This window comes from Phascolarctos cinereus, unplaced genomic scaffold, assembly GCF_003287225.1.
Source record: "Phascolarctos cinereus isolate Bilbo 61053 unplaced genomic scaffold, phaCin_HiC Scaffold_9;HRSCAF=440, whole genome shotgun sequence".
Lineage (NCBI taxonomy): Eukaryota > Metazoa > Chordata > Mammalia > Diprotodontia > Phascolarctidae > Phascolarctos > Phascolarctos cinereus.
The window spans coordinates 101666224-101682205 of NW_027556402.1; the positions used below are offsets into that span (position 1 = coordinate 101666224).

At 36.9% G+C, this 15982-nt stretch overlaps 1 protein-coding gene across 2 annotated transcripts in view; it reads right to left on the reverse strand.

Annotated features, from left to right (window-relative positions):
* The window catches only part of LOC110213619 (uncharacterized), a 141761-nt gene that overhangs the window by 90305 nt on the left and 35474 nt on the right, over positions 1-15982 (reverse strand). For both annotated transcript variants that reach the window (XM_020993983.2, XM_020993982.2), the window contains exons 7-11: positions 15003-15046; positions 13140-13217; positions 7824-8020; positions 3140-3204; positions 587-693 (exon numbers count right to left, since the gene is read on the reverse strand). In XM_020993983.2, the coding sequence (XP_020849642.1) occupies positions 587-693; positions 3140-3204; positions 7824-8020; positions 13140-13217; positions 15003-15046 (491 nt within the window). The remainder of the gene's footprint in view (positions 1-586; positions 694-3139; positions 3205-7823; positions 8021-13139; positions 13218-15002; positions 15047-15982) is intronic.

The window sequence follows — 15982 nt, forward strand, 5'->3', positions numbered from 1 at the left end:
GCACCCATATTTTGTCTCAAAGAATGTGAACTCTTGGACTATGAGAGGAAACATAGGTTTGTCTTCTCTATTGGGCTCATTCAACATAATGGATTCTGCTACATTAAATTTAAATGATCACCATAAAGTCAGGTGGTTTGATCTTCCAATTGGCTGAAGTAAAAGTAGTAGTAAAAAGACTCATGTCTCAAAATTTTATAGGGATGCCTTGTTCCTTCATACCAGAGTTTTAGAGCCAAAAGTGATCAGGCAGCTAGGTGGTCCAGGTGATAGAGACTTGGGCCTGAAGTCAGGAAGACCTCTGTTCAAATCTGACCTCAGATACTTGCTTTCAGAGAATGCAGAAATGCTAGCTGTGTGACTTTGGACAACTCAACCTCTGCCTCAGTTTCCTCAACTATAATATGGAGATAATAACAGCACCTATCTCCCAGGGTGGTTGTGAAGCTCAAATGAGATGTTATTTTTAAAGCACTTAGCCCAGTGCCTGGCACAAAAGTAGATGATATGTAAATGCTAGCTATCATCATTAATTTTAAACAAACAAAAAAGAAGGAAAATGCATACCTCTGCATCAGACACCAACCTTCTCAAAATACTTTCAGCTGTCTGCCTTCCTTTTTCTGTGGCTCTTGGCCCTCCTATTGGACACACAGCAGTTGCTCTGAAACCATCCAGGTAAGAAGCACTTACCTATTGGCAAAATGTTATAAGATTAAGCCAAAGGACTTAATAATAAATATCTAATGGCAGTAATAATAATAACAATAATAAGCAGCTAATAATAAAATATCACAGAATTGTAGTGCAAAGGCATCTTTGGTTTGTTCTAATAAAAAAAGAAATGTTTTCTTCTAAACAAACAGCGAGTCTCAAAGCTGCAAAACAGTGGCACTGGGGGGATAAAGTGTTTGGAAGACCATAAGCCTTAAGGGCCAATGTACCAGACTCTGAAAATAGCCATGTAAAGAAGAGCTAAGCCCCACACATGGAACTGATTCTATTTGGAAAAGGGTCTACTCATCTGCAAAACAAAAATTAGGAACATAAAACTGCAGAGTTTCAAAGGCTTTTAGAGATTACCTAGAAGATGATACAGAGAAAGGCTACATTAAAAGTTAATTAACAGTTAAGCATTAATTTTTAAAATCCCATTTAGCTAACAGCAAAAACAAAAGAATAAAACCAAAAATTTATAGAATGTTTCCATCAATTAAAAAAAGTGAATACTGAGCCTGATTAACTTTACTGCTGAACTCTTGTTTTTTAACTTAGTAATGGTTTTATATGTTTCATTGCTTTTAAAGATCTAAGAAAATCAAGCTTTTCTCTTTAGTTGGTCCAATTATGTCCACCACTTTGTAAATAATCTCATTACTTTACAAAAACCTTAATATACATTGATTAATTCACGTATTGCATACACTGGTTGGAAAGGGCCTTTCAGATACACACACTATGACCACTATAGGGGTGTTGTTGCTGAGTGTAAAAAAAAATATTTCACAGACCAAGACACACATGAACGTCTATCACTCAAACTAAATCTTAGAATGCAATATTAGAGCTGAGGTTCCAGGTTGCAAATATTAAACTTAACTCTGCTCTATACTGATAGCAACATTTTTACTCTAAGACAATCACTCTTAACAAAGTCATAATACCCCTTGTAGGATATTGCAATTCTTTGGTGTTTATTATAAAGGTACTGAAGAGCAGTTAATTTCAATTTCTTCTAGAAGAAGGATACCTTTCATTGAAATGAAACCAATGAAATGGTTTTCCATGGTATACTTAGTATATATTCAAGCTGACGCACGTTAGATGACAACAATTCAATTTAATTCAATAAGCATTTATTAAACATTTACTACCAGGCACTGTGCTAGGCATGGGGGACACAAAGATAAAATGAAAAACTGCCCCTGCCTTCAAGACACCTGCATTCTACTATTTATAATGAATTAGAGCTATCCCCATTTAAATGGTGATTTCTGCACTACCTAGGACAGCATACTATTTGAGCCCTCTAAATGTATTTTTGCAATGATGGTTTCATATTGGGAAATGTACAGACATAATCATTACAGATCAAAGTTGTGCATGTCAATTTTTAAAAAGTCTCTATGTCTGTTCCCTCTCCTTGTTAGTTTCTAAATAAGAAAGAATATGATCAACCTTTCATGTTCAACCTTGTTTCTTTCATTTTTGTTATCATTCTTAAGTTATTATTTGATGGAGCCATTACTTTTTCCACCTCTGGTTATATTCACAAATGGAATTAAAATCGGAAAACCCATGTATTGAGTAGAATTATAAAACAATGTTTATTATTAAACCTTATGGGGTTTTTGCATTCTTTTTATCAACTTTAAAGATTAAACATCATTTTCAATATAAAAAAATTGGATATTTTCTGTACCACTATTTCTCAATTGACCATAATTGCCTTTTCTTGGATTCTTGCTTCATTCTTGAATCATGGAAACATGGTTGTGTAGGCTAAAATAAATAAACTCTTCATTTCCACACCCCCAGTCCTTGCCAAACCAAAAAAAAAAAGTAAAAAAAAGAAACCCTGCATTCAGTAAGGCTATGTGTATGCTATGGGGCTTGCCAAAAGAATTGAGTAATTCACCAACAGTTTCAGTCTATTATGATGCCCAACTGTGGAGAAAACAGTAAAGGGTAATTTCACTCAGAAGGACATTCTCTAGAGTAGTATATTAGGCAATGGTAACAGAGGATGGAAACCATTTGTATCCAAAGACCCAGCCTACATCACCAGTTTTCTCTTACACCATTCCCCTTTACAGACCAGTCTAATTGTACTATCTCTAATTTCCAAAACGCGCTATGGCTTTCACAACACGCACTTGTTTTAAATTGTTTCCTATACCAGGAACGACCTCTAACTTCACCCATAGGTAATGTGATACAACACTGGGCTCAAAGTATTTCAAGTCAAATTTTACCAGTATATAAAGACATCTATCTAATGGCCTTTGCAAACTTAAAAAAAAATTAATTTACTCAAATCTAATATGTAATCTCTGTTGCACTGTAAGAGAATTGGTCTGCGTGAGCATTATCATTTAAACTCCTGACAAAATAAAAAAAAAAGTATAAGGAAAGGAACCTTGTAAGATGCAGAAGGAGCTACTCCCTTCGCTCCATGGACTTGCACGGCCCCACCTTCAATACCTAGATGTTGAAAAGAAAAACTCAGCATTTATTTTACACAGAAACTCTTTTAAACAAAGAAGTATGTGTTTTTTAGAGGCTATTGTTAAAATAAGCCCATACTAAAAATAAGAATAAATGTCATTAGTATGTTCATATAACTAATTTTTTTTTTTACTCTTCTATAAGCATTTACGTTAGAAGCACAGATATTATCAATGAGGTCTAGACAGGAGCTTTCATTTTTGGGTACAGTCTTATATCCTAGCATGGCAGATTCTTGCAATGACACTAACAGCCAGTGGTTGAAAAAATTTTGACTTAAAGGTGTGCTGGTAAATGTTTACCAACTAGCTCTCTGGGGTAAAAAAGTACATATAACATACTTTGAAGTTTAATTCATATTATTAACATTTTCTCCATTACTTTCTCAAGTCTTGACAGCCAAACAATAAATCAAGGCCTGATTTGTAACATTTGCCACTTCCTAAGCTGTAAATGATCACACTGAAAATTTAACATTTGGCTCTTGGGAGCCAGTATGAGCTACCTCCTGCATACACAGGTTTGGACCCATCTTTGCTCCTTCCTACAGTGAATTGAAACAGAGTTAAGAACTTTAAATATCTTTTAGTGAGTAGTCTCCGTTACAGCTAGATCCCAACTATTGTGAATAATGAATACTGTGAAGCTGTCACATAAGTCAAATTCGCATACTTATTTCCATTGGCTGGAAGTAACAACCGTATTTTACACAATTATAACTCCAACTAGCACAAATTTGAATATGTGCAACTGCTTCATGGGATTCAATAGTCACACTAATCGGGACTAAGCTGTATTTTTATGCAAACCAGGCATGATTAATCAATCTGTCTTTGTGTTAAATAATACCTAAAATACCATAGAGGGTAATGTCAAATAGCATAAAAATATTTGATCTTAGACAGATAAGTGGCACTCTATTGTACTCTTGGTCATATAATAGGCACACCTTGCATAGCTTTTTTTTTAAAGAGAAAAAAGTTTCAGTTCACTGTTATTGTTTCCTATTAGATTAAAATAATAGTTCACCTTGGCTTACTGGGTGCTATGTAGAATAATCATTAATAAATCATTTCCATCCTCAAAATAATGGTCACAGAAGCAATGTCTTTCAGATTCTAAGTAGTTTAATCTAAAGATTAAATCTGATCTAAAAGTTACATCAATAGCATTGATATTTGACTAAGAACACTTTAAAAAGTTCTGGTTGAAAAGCTCTATTGAGAAATGTCACGGTCATTTCCCATTAGATTCCCCAAGAAGGAGTAAAGGCTGCCCCAAACAACTTCAGTGTCATGGTTATATAATGGCTATACTACTAATGGTCTGAAGTATTGACTTTAAGTTGCAATTTACATTCTCTCTCTCCCATTCACTCCTCTACCTTCCCTCATTTCTCTCACTTCAAAACTTCAGGGACTGTCATTTCCTTGGAGTAGGTAACCCCTTTACCAATAGAGATTGCAACCACTCTGTGTCTTAGAAGACAATTTTCTTAAGTTGATGTGGCCAAAAACTTTGCCACCCTGTAGCCAACCAGGCAATAAGTCTTTCCAAATTTAGTTAGGCTGGTTAGCAGATGATACAAATTCAGTTTGTGACTGGGTGCATAGGCAAAACCTTTCTAGCCTAGTAGGACTTTTCTGGGCTTGCATTCCACTAACAGTCTTTGAAAACCCAGGGTCTCCTCCAAATCATCATAAGGCATCAGGGTAGGACTTTAGTGAAGGTTTTACATGCATTAAGCATTTAAAATATATAAACACATATGTTCCAATCTTTATATCTATGTACATTAGCAGCTTATGTGAAAAAGATCTGCAGATTTGTATGTTTACGTGTCAATGTGTGCATATGTTCATATATGTATGTAAATACAGAAACATTCTATATATTTTAAATCAAGATGTCTATCAAAATGAAACAAAGCAGCACCTCCTAGTTCAGACTTGAATTACATCCGAACAGCCGGGAGTACAATAAAATCAGTAATATAAACAATGGCAAGAGATAGCCTGCCCTGTTGTCTCTGTTGGACATGTCGAAGTGCTTGCAACTAAAAATATTTGAGAAATCTGTCTATTTTCCATCTGTTATATTTCTCAAGGATAATTGAAAGTACATGTGAAAGTTCGTTGTAAGTTCAATTATGTCATATCAGGTCATTTATGAGCCAAAAGTTCATTGAGAGGTTATTTCCTAAAAAAGAGGTGGGATGGAGGGAGGAAGGGAGAGAGAGAAAGAAAGAGGGAGAGAGAGAGGGACTTATCAAGGCTATTTTATGTTGTCTTTTTGATGATCGCATTTTAAAAAGTTTATTAATTAAAGAATTTTTATCAATTGTTTTAAACTGTCTTGTGCTATGTTTAACAGCAATAATATAAATTATCAAGTCCCTTGTAAGCAAGACTTCTAATTTGGTATGGCTTGGGAGAGTACAGAGAATGTTGTATTTTTTTTCACATAATCTTATTACTCGGCTTAAATGACATTTTTTTTTAAACGAAATGATAAAACAATGACTAACAGACAAAATGGGGAAAAGGCCTGGGAAACAACTACTAATTTAATAATGATAGATTATTTTCTGTGAAATTTAACTAAAAGAAGCCAAAACTTAAATTCAAAATCAAGCATGCTATTTTTAACTCTCAGCTTGTGTTGTGCACAAGGGAGCAGGCTGTGTCCAAAATAAGGGAGTAAAGAAAGTTAAATTTAGTTGGCAACAAATTTGACAAAGTTAAGTCAAATGGGGAAAATGATTTAAATGTTTTCAATCATTGAAGCCAAAATAAATTTTTCTTTCAAGCTAGCCCAACCACAAACAGTTTCACTCACCATTTTCAAGGTACAGAACATCCCTTGGTGAAAACAGTGGATTCTGAGCAAAATTTTTCATGCTTCATAGGATGAAAACATTTTCTTTAAGAGGCAGCAGGCTATATAGCGAAAAGAGTGATGACTTGGGCATAAGAATGCCTGGGTCTGAATTCTGGCTCAGATGCCTAAAGCCAATTTGCTCTATATAAGCCACTTAACCTTTCTTAGCCCTAATATTCTCATCTGTAGAATGGAGACAATAATTTTCATGTTAGCTACCTTATAGGGATGTTGTGGGACTCAAACATGATGAATGCCTATGAAACATTTTGTAAACTAACATGCCAAAGAAATATTAAGTTATGGGGCAGTTAGGCAGCACAATGGATAAAACACGGGTCTTAGGCTCAGAAGAGCCTAAGTTCAAATCCAGCCTCAAACATTTACTAGCTATGTGACCTTGGGCAAGTCACTTAATTCTGAATGCATTAAAAAAAATATCAGTTATCACTATCATAAAATACACATGCCCCTTAGTGCAGCAGCCTGGAGTCATATATTGGTGCTAGACTTGAATTTCTGTGGACCTAGGTTCACATTCCAACTTGGGCACTTAATACCTGGGTGACCATCTCTGAAGCTTCAGTTTTCCCATCTGTAAAGGGAGGATGACAGTAGCTGTAATACCTAAGTCACTGGGTTGGCAAAATGCTCCAGTGAGATGATGTTTTGCAAACTTTAAAATGCTATATAAATGCTAGTTATTATTATTGGTGCTTAGGAAAGATTTGCAAAATGCCTCTTTCTAAGAAGACTCTAATTACAACCTTCATTAGCACAGTGACTTGCAAGTAATAGGCACTTAATTTTTTGAACCTAATCTAAGGTTCTTCTGTCAGATGAGTGTTTGTTTCCTTCATTTTTTGTAAGCTTCTATCAACCATTTTCGCCAAAGAATTATATTAGTCTGTACTTCTGTCTTTGAATTCAACAGAATTTCACTTTCATGTCAATATTTTTTATCTTGCAATGGTTATAAATTACTAATTTATTTTTAAATATCTCCTAATAACTCCAGGGTTAGTAAGTAGTAACAAGTATCATAGATTTGTAGTTTTTCTTTTTTTTCCCAAATCACTAATTAAACATAAAATATGATTGCACCTGCCAATAATTCCACAATATTTCCAGCTATTAACTCATTCAGGTTCTGCTTTTTATTCATTCCAAAGGACAGAACAGAGATCAACGGGCAAAGATTACAAAGTGGCCAATTTAGTCTTGACATCAGTAATAATTCTTAGTAATTAAAGTTGTCCCAAAATGAATTGGGTCACCTCAAGAGCAGAAGGATTCCCTCTCCTGGAGTTCTGCAAGCAGAAGCTGAATGACCCCTTGTAATAGTGGGGATTGAAATGGAAGAGTGAGGATTCCTTTTGGGCATGCATGGGCCTAGATGGCTTGCTGAGATCCTTCGAGTCTAAGATTTTATGAGTCTGCAAATGTTTGACAAAGTTCCTTCTCAAGACCCGAGGAACTTCATCTATTCCCTTCTAACAGTCTCTGACTTATATAATAATTATCTGCCACCAAAGTTGTCAAGTTTTGAAATTGTGCTTGGAGAAAATGGACTTCAATTTGATAAATAACTAAAATTTTATCTCTAGTTGAAATATCCATCAGACTATTTCTATATCTATCTCCCCCAACCCCACACCAAACTTCTCCGAAACGTATTTCCGTATTTCTTTCTTTTAGCCATTATGATCACTGACCTGGAATTTCAGTAATAGTGACTTGAGAAAAGTCACAAGTCACATCTGGCAAGAGGTAGACTTGAGGATTTCCTATTTCATACACCAACTGTTCAGCCACAGTACCAAAAGAGACAAGGCCTCCCGTGGCAGGAGGCTTGGAGAGAACAAATTGTCCATCAGGAGAACATTCCACTATGGGAAATCCTATGTTGTGCCTAAAGAGTAAACAAAGGAAACCTTTCATAACTCAGAACATCTAGAGAGAAAAGCAGAAGAAAGAGCGCATTTTTATGTAAAATAAAATGTCAGGGTGGCATAGTGGATAAAATTTTGGAGTTGGGACCAGAAAGACTTTGGATTCAGATCCTGCCATGGGTACCTTAGCTGTGTTGACTGTGAACAAATCACTTAACTTCTCTATACTTCAGTTTATTGATCATAAAGTGAGGATAACAGTACTTACAGAAACAATCTCTTATAAGTTTGTTTTGAGCATGTATCCAAAATGCTTTGCAAACCTAAAATACTCTATACATGTATATTGCCATTATTATTATTATTATCGTACAATAAATAAAGATCAATACTTATACTTTTGGGACCTGTGATTTCATTAGTATGAATGCTCCCTCCACCAAGACCCCAACTCCTCTAAACCTTATTAAATAGTGTTCCATGAACATCTGTGGCCAAATTGCTGGCGATGACCCTCTCCAAAATGGTCTCCAGATGACAATCATGACCAGGCTCAGAGCAGAAGTTTTTTCACCTTGAGAAGATTCTCAGGAGCTTGTGCTGTGCTCCTGTAACATCTGAGAACCCAAGGTCTCTCTCAGGGATCATTAGGCATTGGAGATGGGCTACAGTGGAAGACACTATATAGTAGTAAATCATTATTCAATATACACTGTAAGAGTGGCAGCCCAAAGTAGAAGACAGACAGCTAGCCTCAGACTCAGGAAGACCTGGGTTCAAGTCCTGCTCTAGTCTGACACATACTGGCTGTCTGACCCTGTCAAGTGACTTATGTTTTGGGCAATTCCCTAAGGCTACACTTGAAGAGTAGGGGTCAACCTTCATTGGCAAAAGGAGCTCCCTACACCAATAAAGGTACATGTCTAGTCCAGGTCCAGCTCTCTCTAAGCCATTTTCACATTTTATGTTTTGCCATATTTGATTACATTGCTACTTACTCAGCACCCTGACACACTGAAAGTAGGATGCTCTTGGGACCCGAGGAGAAAAACCAAATCCCAGAGGGTGGGGTTGATGGTTATCTGAAATGTGCCTCCGCAGAATTCCACTGAGAAGGGAAGAGGGTTGGATGTGAAGGGATCTAGTTCTTCCTAAAGTGAAAGTGAAGGGAAATCCTGGCCTGGAATCGATATTTAAAATCAGGGATGACAGAGCAGTTGCTTGTAGCCCTCACAGGGAATCAGAAGAGAGTCATGATGATGGAAGCCCCGCCTTCGAACACCAGCCAGGCCTGAGAGAGACTGGTTTCCATCGCCCTTTTCAAACTCCAGTGACACTCGAGCTGCTTCCTCTCCTCTCCTCTAAACACCCTCCCCTCCCTTAATCTGTATGTAAACCCAGAATTTGGGGGGACTGCTTTATGTTTGCACAGGAGTAATGCAAATAAGGGGAGAGATAGAAAGAGATCTTTAGAGGGAGGTGAGTCCCAAATGAATCCACTCAGGTGGGTTTGTCTAAAGATACATTCTAAAATTAGCCGAAGGGCATCACTGCTGGCTGCTTTTTGTTGTATAGAGAATAATTCACTCATTACTAATCATGTCATATAAATGTTGGGTTCTGGAGCTTATTTTGCTTTAAAAATAAATCCTTGGGGGGAGAGGGGACAGCTAGGTGGCACAGTGGTTAGAGCACCTGGAATCAGGAGGACCTAAGTTCAAATCCCATCTCAGATCAGACACTTGACACTTACTAGCTGTGGGACCCTAGGCAAGTCACTTAACCCCAATTGCCTAAAAAACCAAACCAAACCAAAACAAAAACACCCAAAACCCCAAAAATAAATCCTTGGTTGTTACAGTGATATTAACCAATAATTTGCTAATTGCATATACAAAAATTTTTTTAACCAGTTTTACAATAATATATCTACTGGCCCTCCAGCTTGATGTTTCAATTTAATCTTATGCAATTAAAACATTTATCTTGTCAACAGTCCTCTTACAGTTTACTTCCATTTGCATACTCTAAGATCCCACAACTGCAGCCTTCTGGCTATTTCTAACATGCCACATGCAATATCTTGATGGACGTCCCCCATCCCTGGAATGTTCTGCCTCCTCACTCCCCTCTTCAAGGCTCAGCTCCAACCTCACCTTCTATAAGAGGCCTTTCTTTATCCATCTTGCCTAACCTAGCACCTTCTCTCTGAGATTACCTTCAGTTTAAACTGTATATATCTGTTATTTCCCCCATTAGAATGTGAGCTCCTTGAGTTCAGAGGCTGTTTTGGCCTTTCTTCATATCCCCAATACTTAGTACAATGTCTCCCATTTAGTAAACAATAAATGCTCTTGACTCTTGGACTATCATTTGCAAAGCAAAGTGTCAGGAGCAGGAGAATCTGACAGACATAACACAGACCTATTCTCAAACAATTTACAATCTAATGGTGGAGGGGGAGTGCAACATGTCACCAACTTAATATAAGAAAAAAGAAAGTGTGACAACTGTAGAAGACAGGCTAGGGAAAGCGAGTGCTATGAGAAAATTGAGTGAAAGGAGATCCTATTCACCGGGGAACTGGAAACACAGAAGTGGCTCCTTTTGCAGAGCCCTATATAGGGCCTGCAATAGAGATGGGTTGGGTAATTCAGTCCAGGGATACAAGTTATCAGCAAGCAGTCAACGAAGTTAATGTATTCTTGGACAGCGTTAGGAAGGGTATGGCTTCCAGGAATAGAGAACATATAATGCCACTATATTCGGCTTTATCTGACCTCATCTGGAGTAGTGTGTTCATTTCTGGGCACACTGGTTTAAAGAAGGATGCTGATGAGCCAGATGTTACAGAGGAGGATGGTAAAAAGCCTTGAGTTTATGACATATGAAGAATCAGTTGCTGGAATTGGGCACCTGAAGACTCGAGATAAGAAAACTCATGGTATCTGGAGGGCTATTATTTGGAGGAGAGATTAGGCTTGTTCTGTATGGACCCAGAGGGCAGAACCAGGAGAAATGGGTAGATGTTTCAAAGACAAATTTAAGATGTCAGGAAGAGCTCCCTGACAATTACAGTTGCCCCAAAGGCTTGCCTTGAGAGGTGGTGGACTCTCAGTCCATGGCGATCTTGAAGCAGAGGCTGGAAAGCCACTTGGTTATGTTTGAGTGGAGATTCTTTCCTGCTTGGGTTGGATTAACTGGCTGCTGAGATCTCTTCCCAATCTCAGATTCTGAGATTCTATCATAGTATAAGTAAGAGCTAAGAGACAGGAGAGAGGAAGCCAAAAACAGGAGAAAGAAAGCAGTATATGCCTTTTCAGGGAGCACAAAGAGTATGTGAGTGACACTGGTATGAGATGAGGTTGCTTTTACCACTAATCATGGTTCCCCAAAGATCTGTCCTGAGCTCCCTTCTTTTCTCCCTCCATACTATCTCACTTGGTGATCTTATCATCTTCCACAGATCATATTATCAGCTCTATGAAAATGGTTCTCAGATCTCTTCTGTTGTTGTTGAGTCATTTCAGTACTGTCTGACTCTTTGTGACCCCACTGGAGTGGTTTGCCATTTCCTTCTCTAGCTCATTTTACAGATGAGGTAACTGAGGCAAACAGGATCACACAGCTAGTAAATGCCTAAGGCTGGATTTGAACTCATGGAATATAAGTCTTCCTGACTACAGGCAACGTGCTCAATCCACTGTGTCACCTACCTGCCCTGGCATTACTTAGACATTTAACAAAACGCTTGATTGATTGAGATTGGAAAGATAGATTGGAGCCAGACTGCTGATGTTCTTAAATGCCAGAGTAAGTAGTTTATTATTCTCTATTCAATAGGTAATGGGAAACCACTGAAGGTAGAAGATGGATCTTCTTTCCTTAACAACTTAGCTGTAGAAGGTTATATTATGTTAAGCTTATTGGAAGCACAAGAAAAGAAGAGGATCTATGTCAATCTAACCCTGTCTAGATATGGGTCTATAGTTGCAGAGATTTTTATTTTTATGAAGTTAACATTTAATCTGTTAAGAATTTTCTTAAGCTATTAGAAGACAACTAAAAGATTTAAAATGACTTATTGATATAGATGCTGTCCTCACTGGGACCTAACGTATTGTTTTAAAAAGAAACCACTGTGACATTGGGGTGAGAATCACTTTTGATTAACAATAACTACAATTTCCTGATTAGATTTCTTATAAGATATAGAATTGAAAACCTCTTTGGGTTTAGCTGGGCCACATGTTTGGAGGCAGCTAAGTGGTGCAGCAGATAAGAGCTTTGGACCTGGAGTCAGGAAGACCTGATTTCAAATCTGGTCTCAGACACTCACTAGTTGTGTGGTCCTGCGCAAGTCACTTAACTTTTGCATCAGGAGAAATGAAAGTGAAACAAATGGAAGAATCATTAGAGATTAAAAAGCTCTTCTAGAATAGAGGATTTACAGTGAGGAAGAGTAAGGAAGAGTGAGAGAGAAGACTGAAAGGTAGGCGGAGGCCCAGTTATTGAGGGCCATGACAAAATGACAAAAGCAAGGAGTCTGAACTTTACCTAAACAGTGCGTTTAAGTGTGAATGGCTCATCTTACTACATTGGAGTATTCTTAAAACAATCTCCTTAGGGTTCATGTTATAAGACAATATTGAAGGTAGGGTACCTGCCCTAACAGGATCTTTCAGTGCCTTTCAGAAATGAAGCCTCAAAGATGAACTGGTTCTATACTAAATTCCTATAGCTGGTCTTATTAAGACTGAACCTTCAGAGTTTTTGTAATTATTTCTTAAAGAGGGAAGCTCTATCTTCTGGGTGCTAGACAATACCTAGCTTAATGGTGAATGAAAACAATAATTGGAGTTAATTGTCGAGATAGAGGAAACAAAGGTATACCATTCATAAGAAACAAGATCAAAGACACTAAGAAAATTCTCCTATAACTAAGCTCTGAATTTTAGTAAATTAATCATATCATTTACTAAGTAAAATTTGCTCATAGGTCATACTGAAAGAGATTAAGAAAATTCTGCAATAAATGACTCTAGTTGAATAGATAGAATAGCTGAATATTTCAGAGCCATATAATCTAGTTTCTCCCCTGTGCTGTAACATCGTATACATATATTAACTGAGGCCTACCAGTCTGGCACCATATGCCAATCGGTGTATATTCCCCCAGTACACTGAGCACCACATTCAATGAGATGGCCTGCAAGACTGCAAAACAAACAGAAACAATCTGTCATTAGCCAGGATAAGCAAAACTTCTCAACATACAACTAAAGTAAAAATGGACCAACTTGAAACCATATTTAAAAAACAATTAAAATATACCATCTCTAAAAAAGTAGCTTTAGTTAGCTTACATAGATTACCCACTTTTTGAAAGTCAGCTAATGTTCAAGTTTGACCATTAATTGAAGGAAGACCAATATGGTAGAAAGACCACTGGACTGGGAGTCAGGAGAAATGGAGGTTTGGACCTCATCTCTACCATTTACTAGCAGTGTGACCTTGGGCTAGTCCTTGAACCTAAGTTTTCTCACCTACAAAATGGAAATGGTAATATCTGTGGGGCCTGCTTTCATCGAGTTATTACAAGGATCAAATGAAATAATATAAAGGTTTTCGTTAATATTTAAATGTTATACATATGTAAATGGTGATTTTCTAGCACCTTTCCAATTTGTAGGTGCTTAATGAATGCTTTTTGTTGAACTGAATTTAAGATATCAGATACAGTGACATTATAATTTGACATACCATATTTGTCATTTCTACCGATATACTGTAAACTCAGTGCTTTTATTTCTTTTTTTCTTAATATAAATTTATTTATTTTCAGTTTTCAATATTTACTTCCACAAGATTTTGAGTTCCAAATTTTCACCCCATCGCCCCCCTCCCCCCACCCCAAGATGTCATGCACTCTGAATATCCCTTCCCTTAGTCTGTCCTCTCTTCTATCTCCTCCCACCTTCTCTTATCCCCCTTCCCCTCTATTTTCCTGTAGGGCGGGACAGACTTCTGTACCCCGTTTCCTGTATTTCCCATTTCCCAGTAAATGCTTATTATTTCTAAGAAATCCAGACTAACACCAGAGAAGACATACTACTTTCCTAAAAACTGTAATCAAGATTGGTGTTTTATATTTGTTTTTGTTTTGTTTTATTTTTGTTGTTTGTTTTTTGGTTTGGAGCTGTGATTTTATCTTGTGTGGGGAATTCAACGTTGAAATTCCTTCCATCGAAGCTGATCAGCAATTTGTCTGAAATTCCCTGCCTTAGAAGTTGCCTTAGGACACTGAGAAGTGACTTGCCCTTTATTATATAGACAGTATATGTCAAAGGCAAGACTTGAACCCAGATCTTTCTAAGGCCCAGGCCAGCCCACTATTTAACACCACAGTACAATCATACTGACTTTTGTCTTGCCATTGTACTTTGATGACTCTGGAAGAGAGAGCAAAGCTGACTACTTTGCGCAACTCTTTCTCACTTAAGTCCAATTATCATGCAAATCAAGACATCACCCCAAGATGTTACTGGTCCTCTTCACACTAAGGATGAACAACAATAGATTTCACTTTATAGATTCACTATCTTTGAAATTCAGACAGGGTTTTAAAATGTCGTCTCAGGTAAGCCAACTTCTTCATTTTACAAGCAAGGGAAAAGGAGACCAGGAGAATTTAATCACCAAAGATCACCCAGCGGCAGAGTCAACAGCACTTGACTCCATCTCTCTTGACAACCAAGTCCATTTGTTTTTCCACTACTTCAGGCTTTCTCACTTCCATTATGCAATATTTGGCTAATTAATTTTCTCAGATTTAAAGAAAAGCTGAGTTATTTAAAATACTTCACTACAAATTTTATTTTGAAGTTTCTTTAATAAAAAAAATCAGCATAGTCTACCAAATATTTTACATTTGAAACAGTTTCACCAAACTATTGTTTTTGTGATAAAAAACAGGGAAAATGGTTAAATGAAAAGATTTACCTTCCAGCTGCTAGTAAGTCAAAATCATTTCTGTGCCAACCAAACTATAAGGGAAAAAAATTAAAGGTAAAAATATAAAACTATTTTCAATTATATCAAGCCTTTTTGTAAACTGAATCACTACCTATATATGTTATTATTATGAAATTAAAATAACTCATTTATACAAATGAAAATAAAATTAAAGATTTCTGAAGTGACCAAAATTAAAGCTTTTCATAAACACTCATATAAATGCAAGGACCAAAAACTACCAGGACCACGACAAGCCAACCATACTTTGGATAATTCATGCAAGTCAGCAGTATCAAATGACCTTTGAAATATTACACCTCACCTCTCCATGACCTATCTTTTAGCCCTCTTCCCCCCCAATTACCAACAATTGTTCCTCCTCAAATTACCTTATATTGACTTAATTGCTGTACAGAGTGTATCCCTAGGAAAGAACACAAACTCTCTGAGGGCAGCAGTTGTATCATTTTTGTGTCTCTATAACCTTGGATAGAGCTTTGCCAAAAGTAAATAATAAGTAATGAATTTTAATTGAAAAAAAAATCACCTCTCAAGATCAAATTACCTACTAGAAAATGGGTTACTGCTTGATGTGATAGGAACAAAATATAAAATAAAAATGGCAATCCTTAGGCATGAATTTTTTTCTGATCTTAAAGTCATGACTTTTGAAAACAGCAAATGGAGGCATGCGACTAACAAATAATATCTGATCAACTAGGATACATCAATATTTATATCATTACCTCTTTGTGTTAGGTTCTATTCCTGCCTACGGTGATTGGAACCTCTTTAGACACTAGTGTCCTAGAGAACTACTGTAGCTGAAAGATCCATAACCCTGCAGCCATCTTGTTGATGAGACTCTCCAATAACTTGGGATAGGGCCTAGGACATCAGACCATCACTGGGCCCATGACTGAAGCCTCTCCAGCATGGTAGAAACTGCCACAATTAAGGCTTCA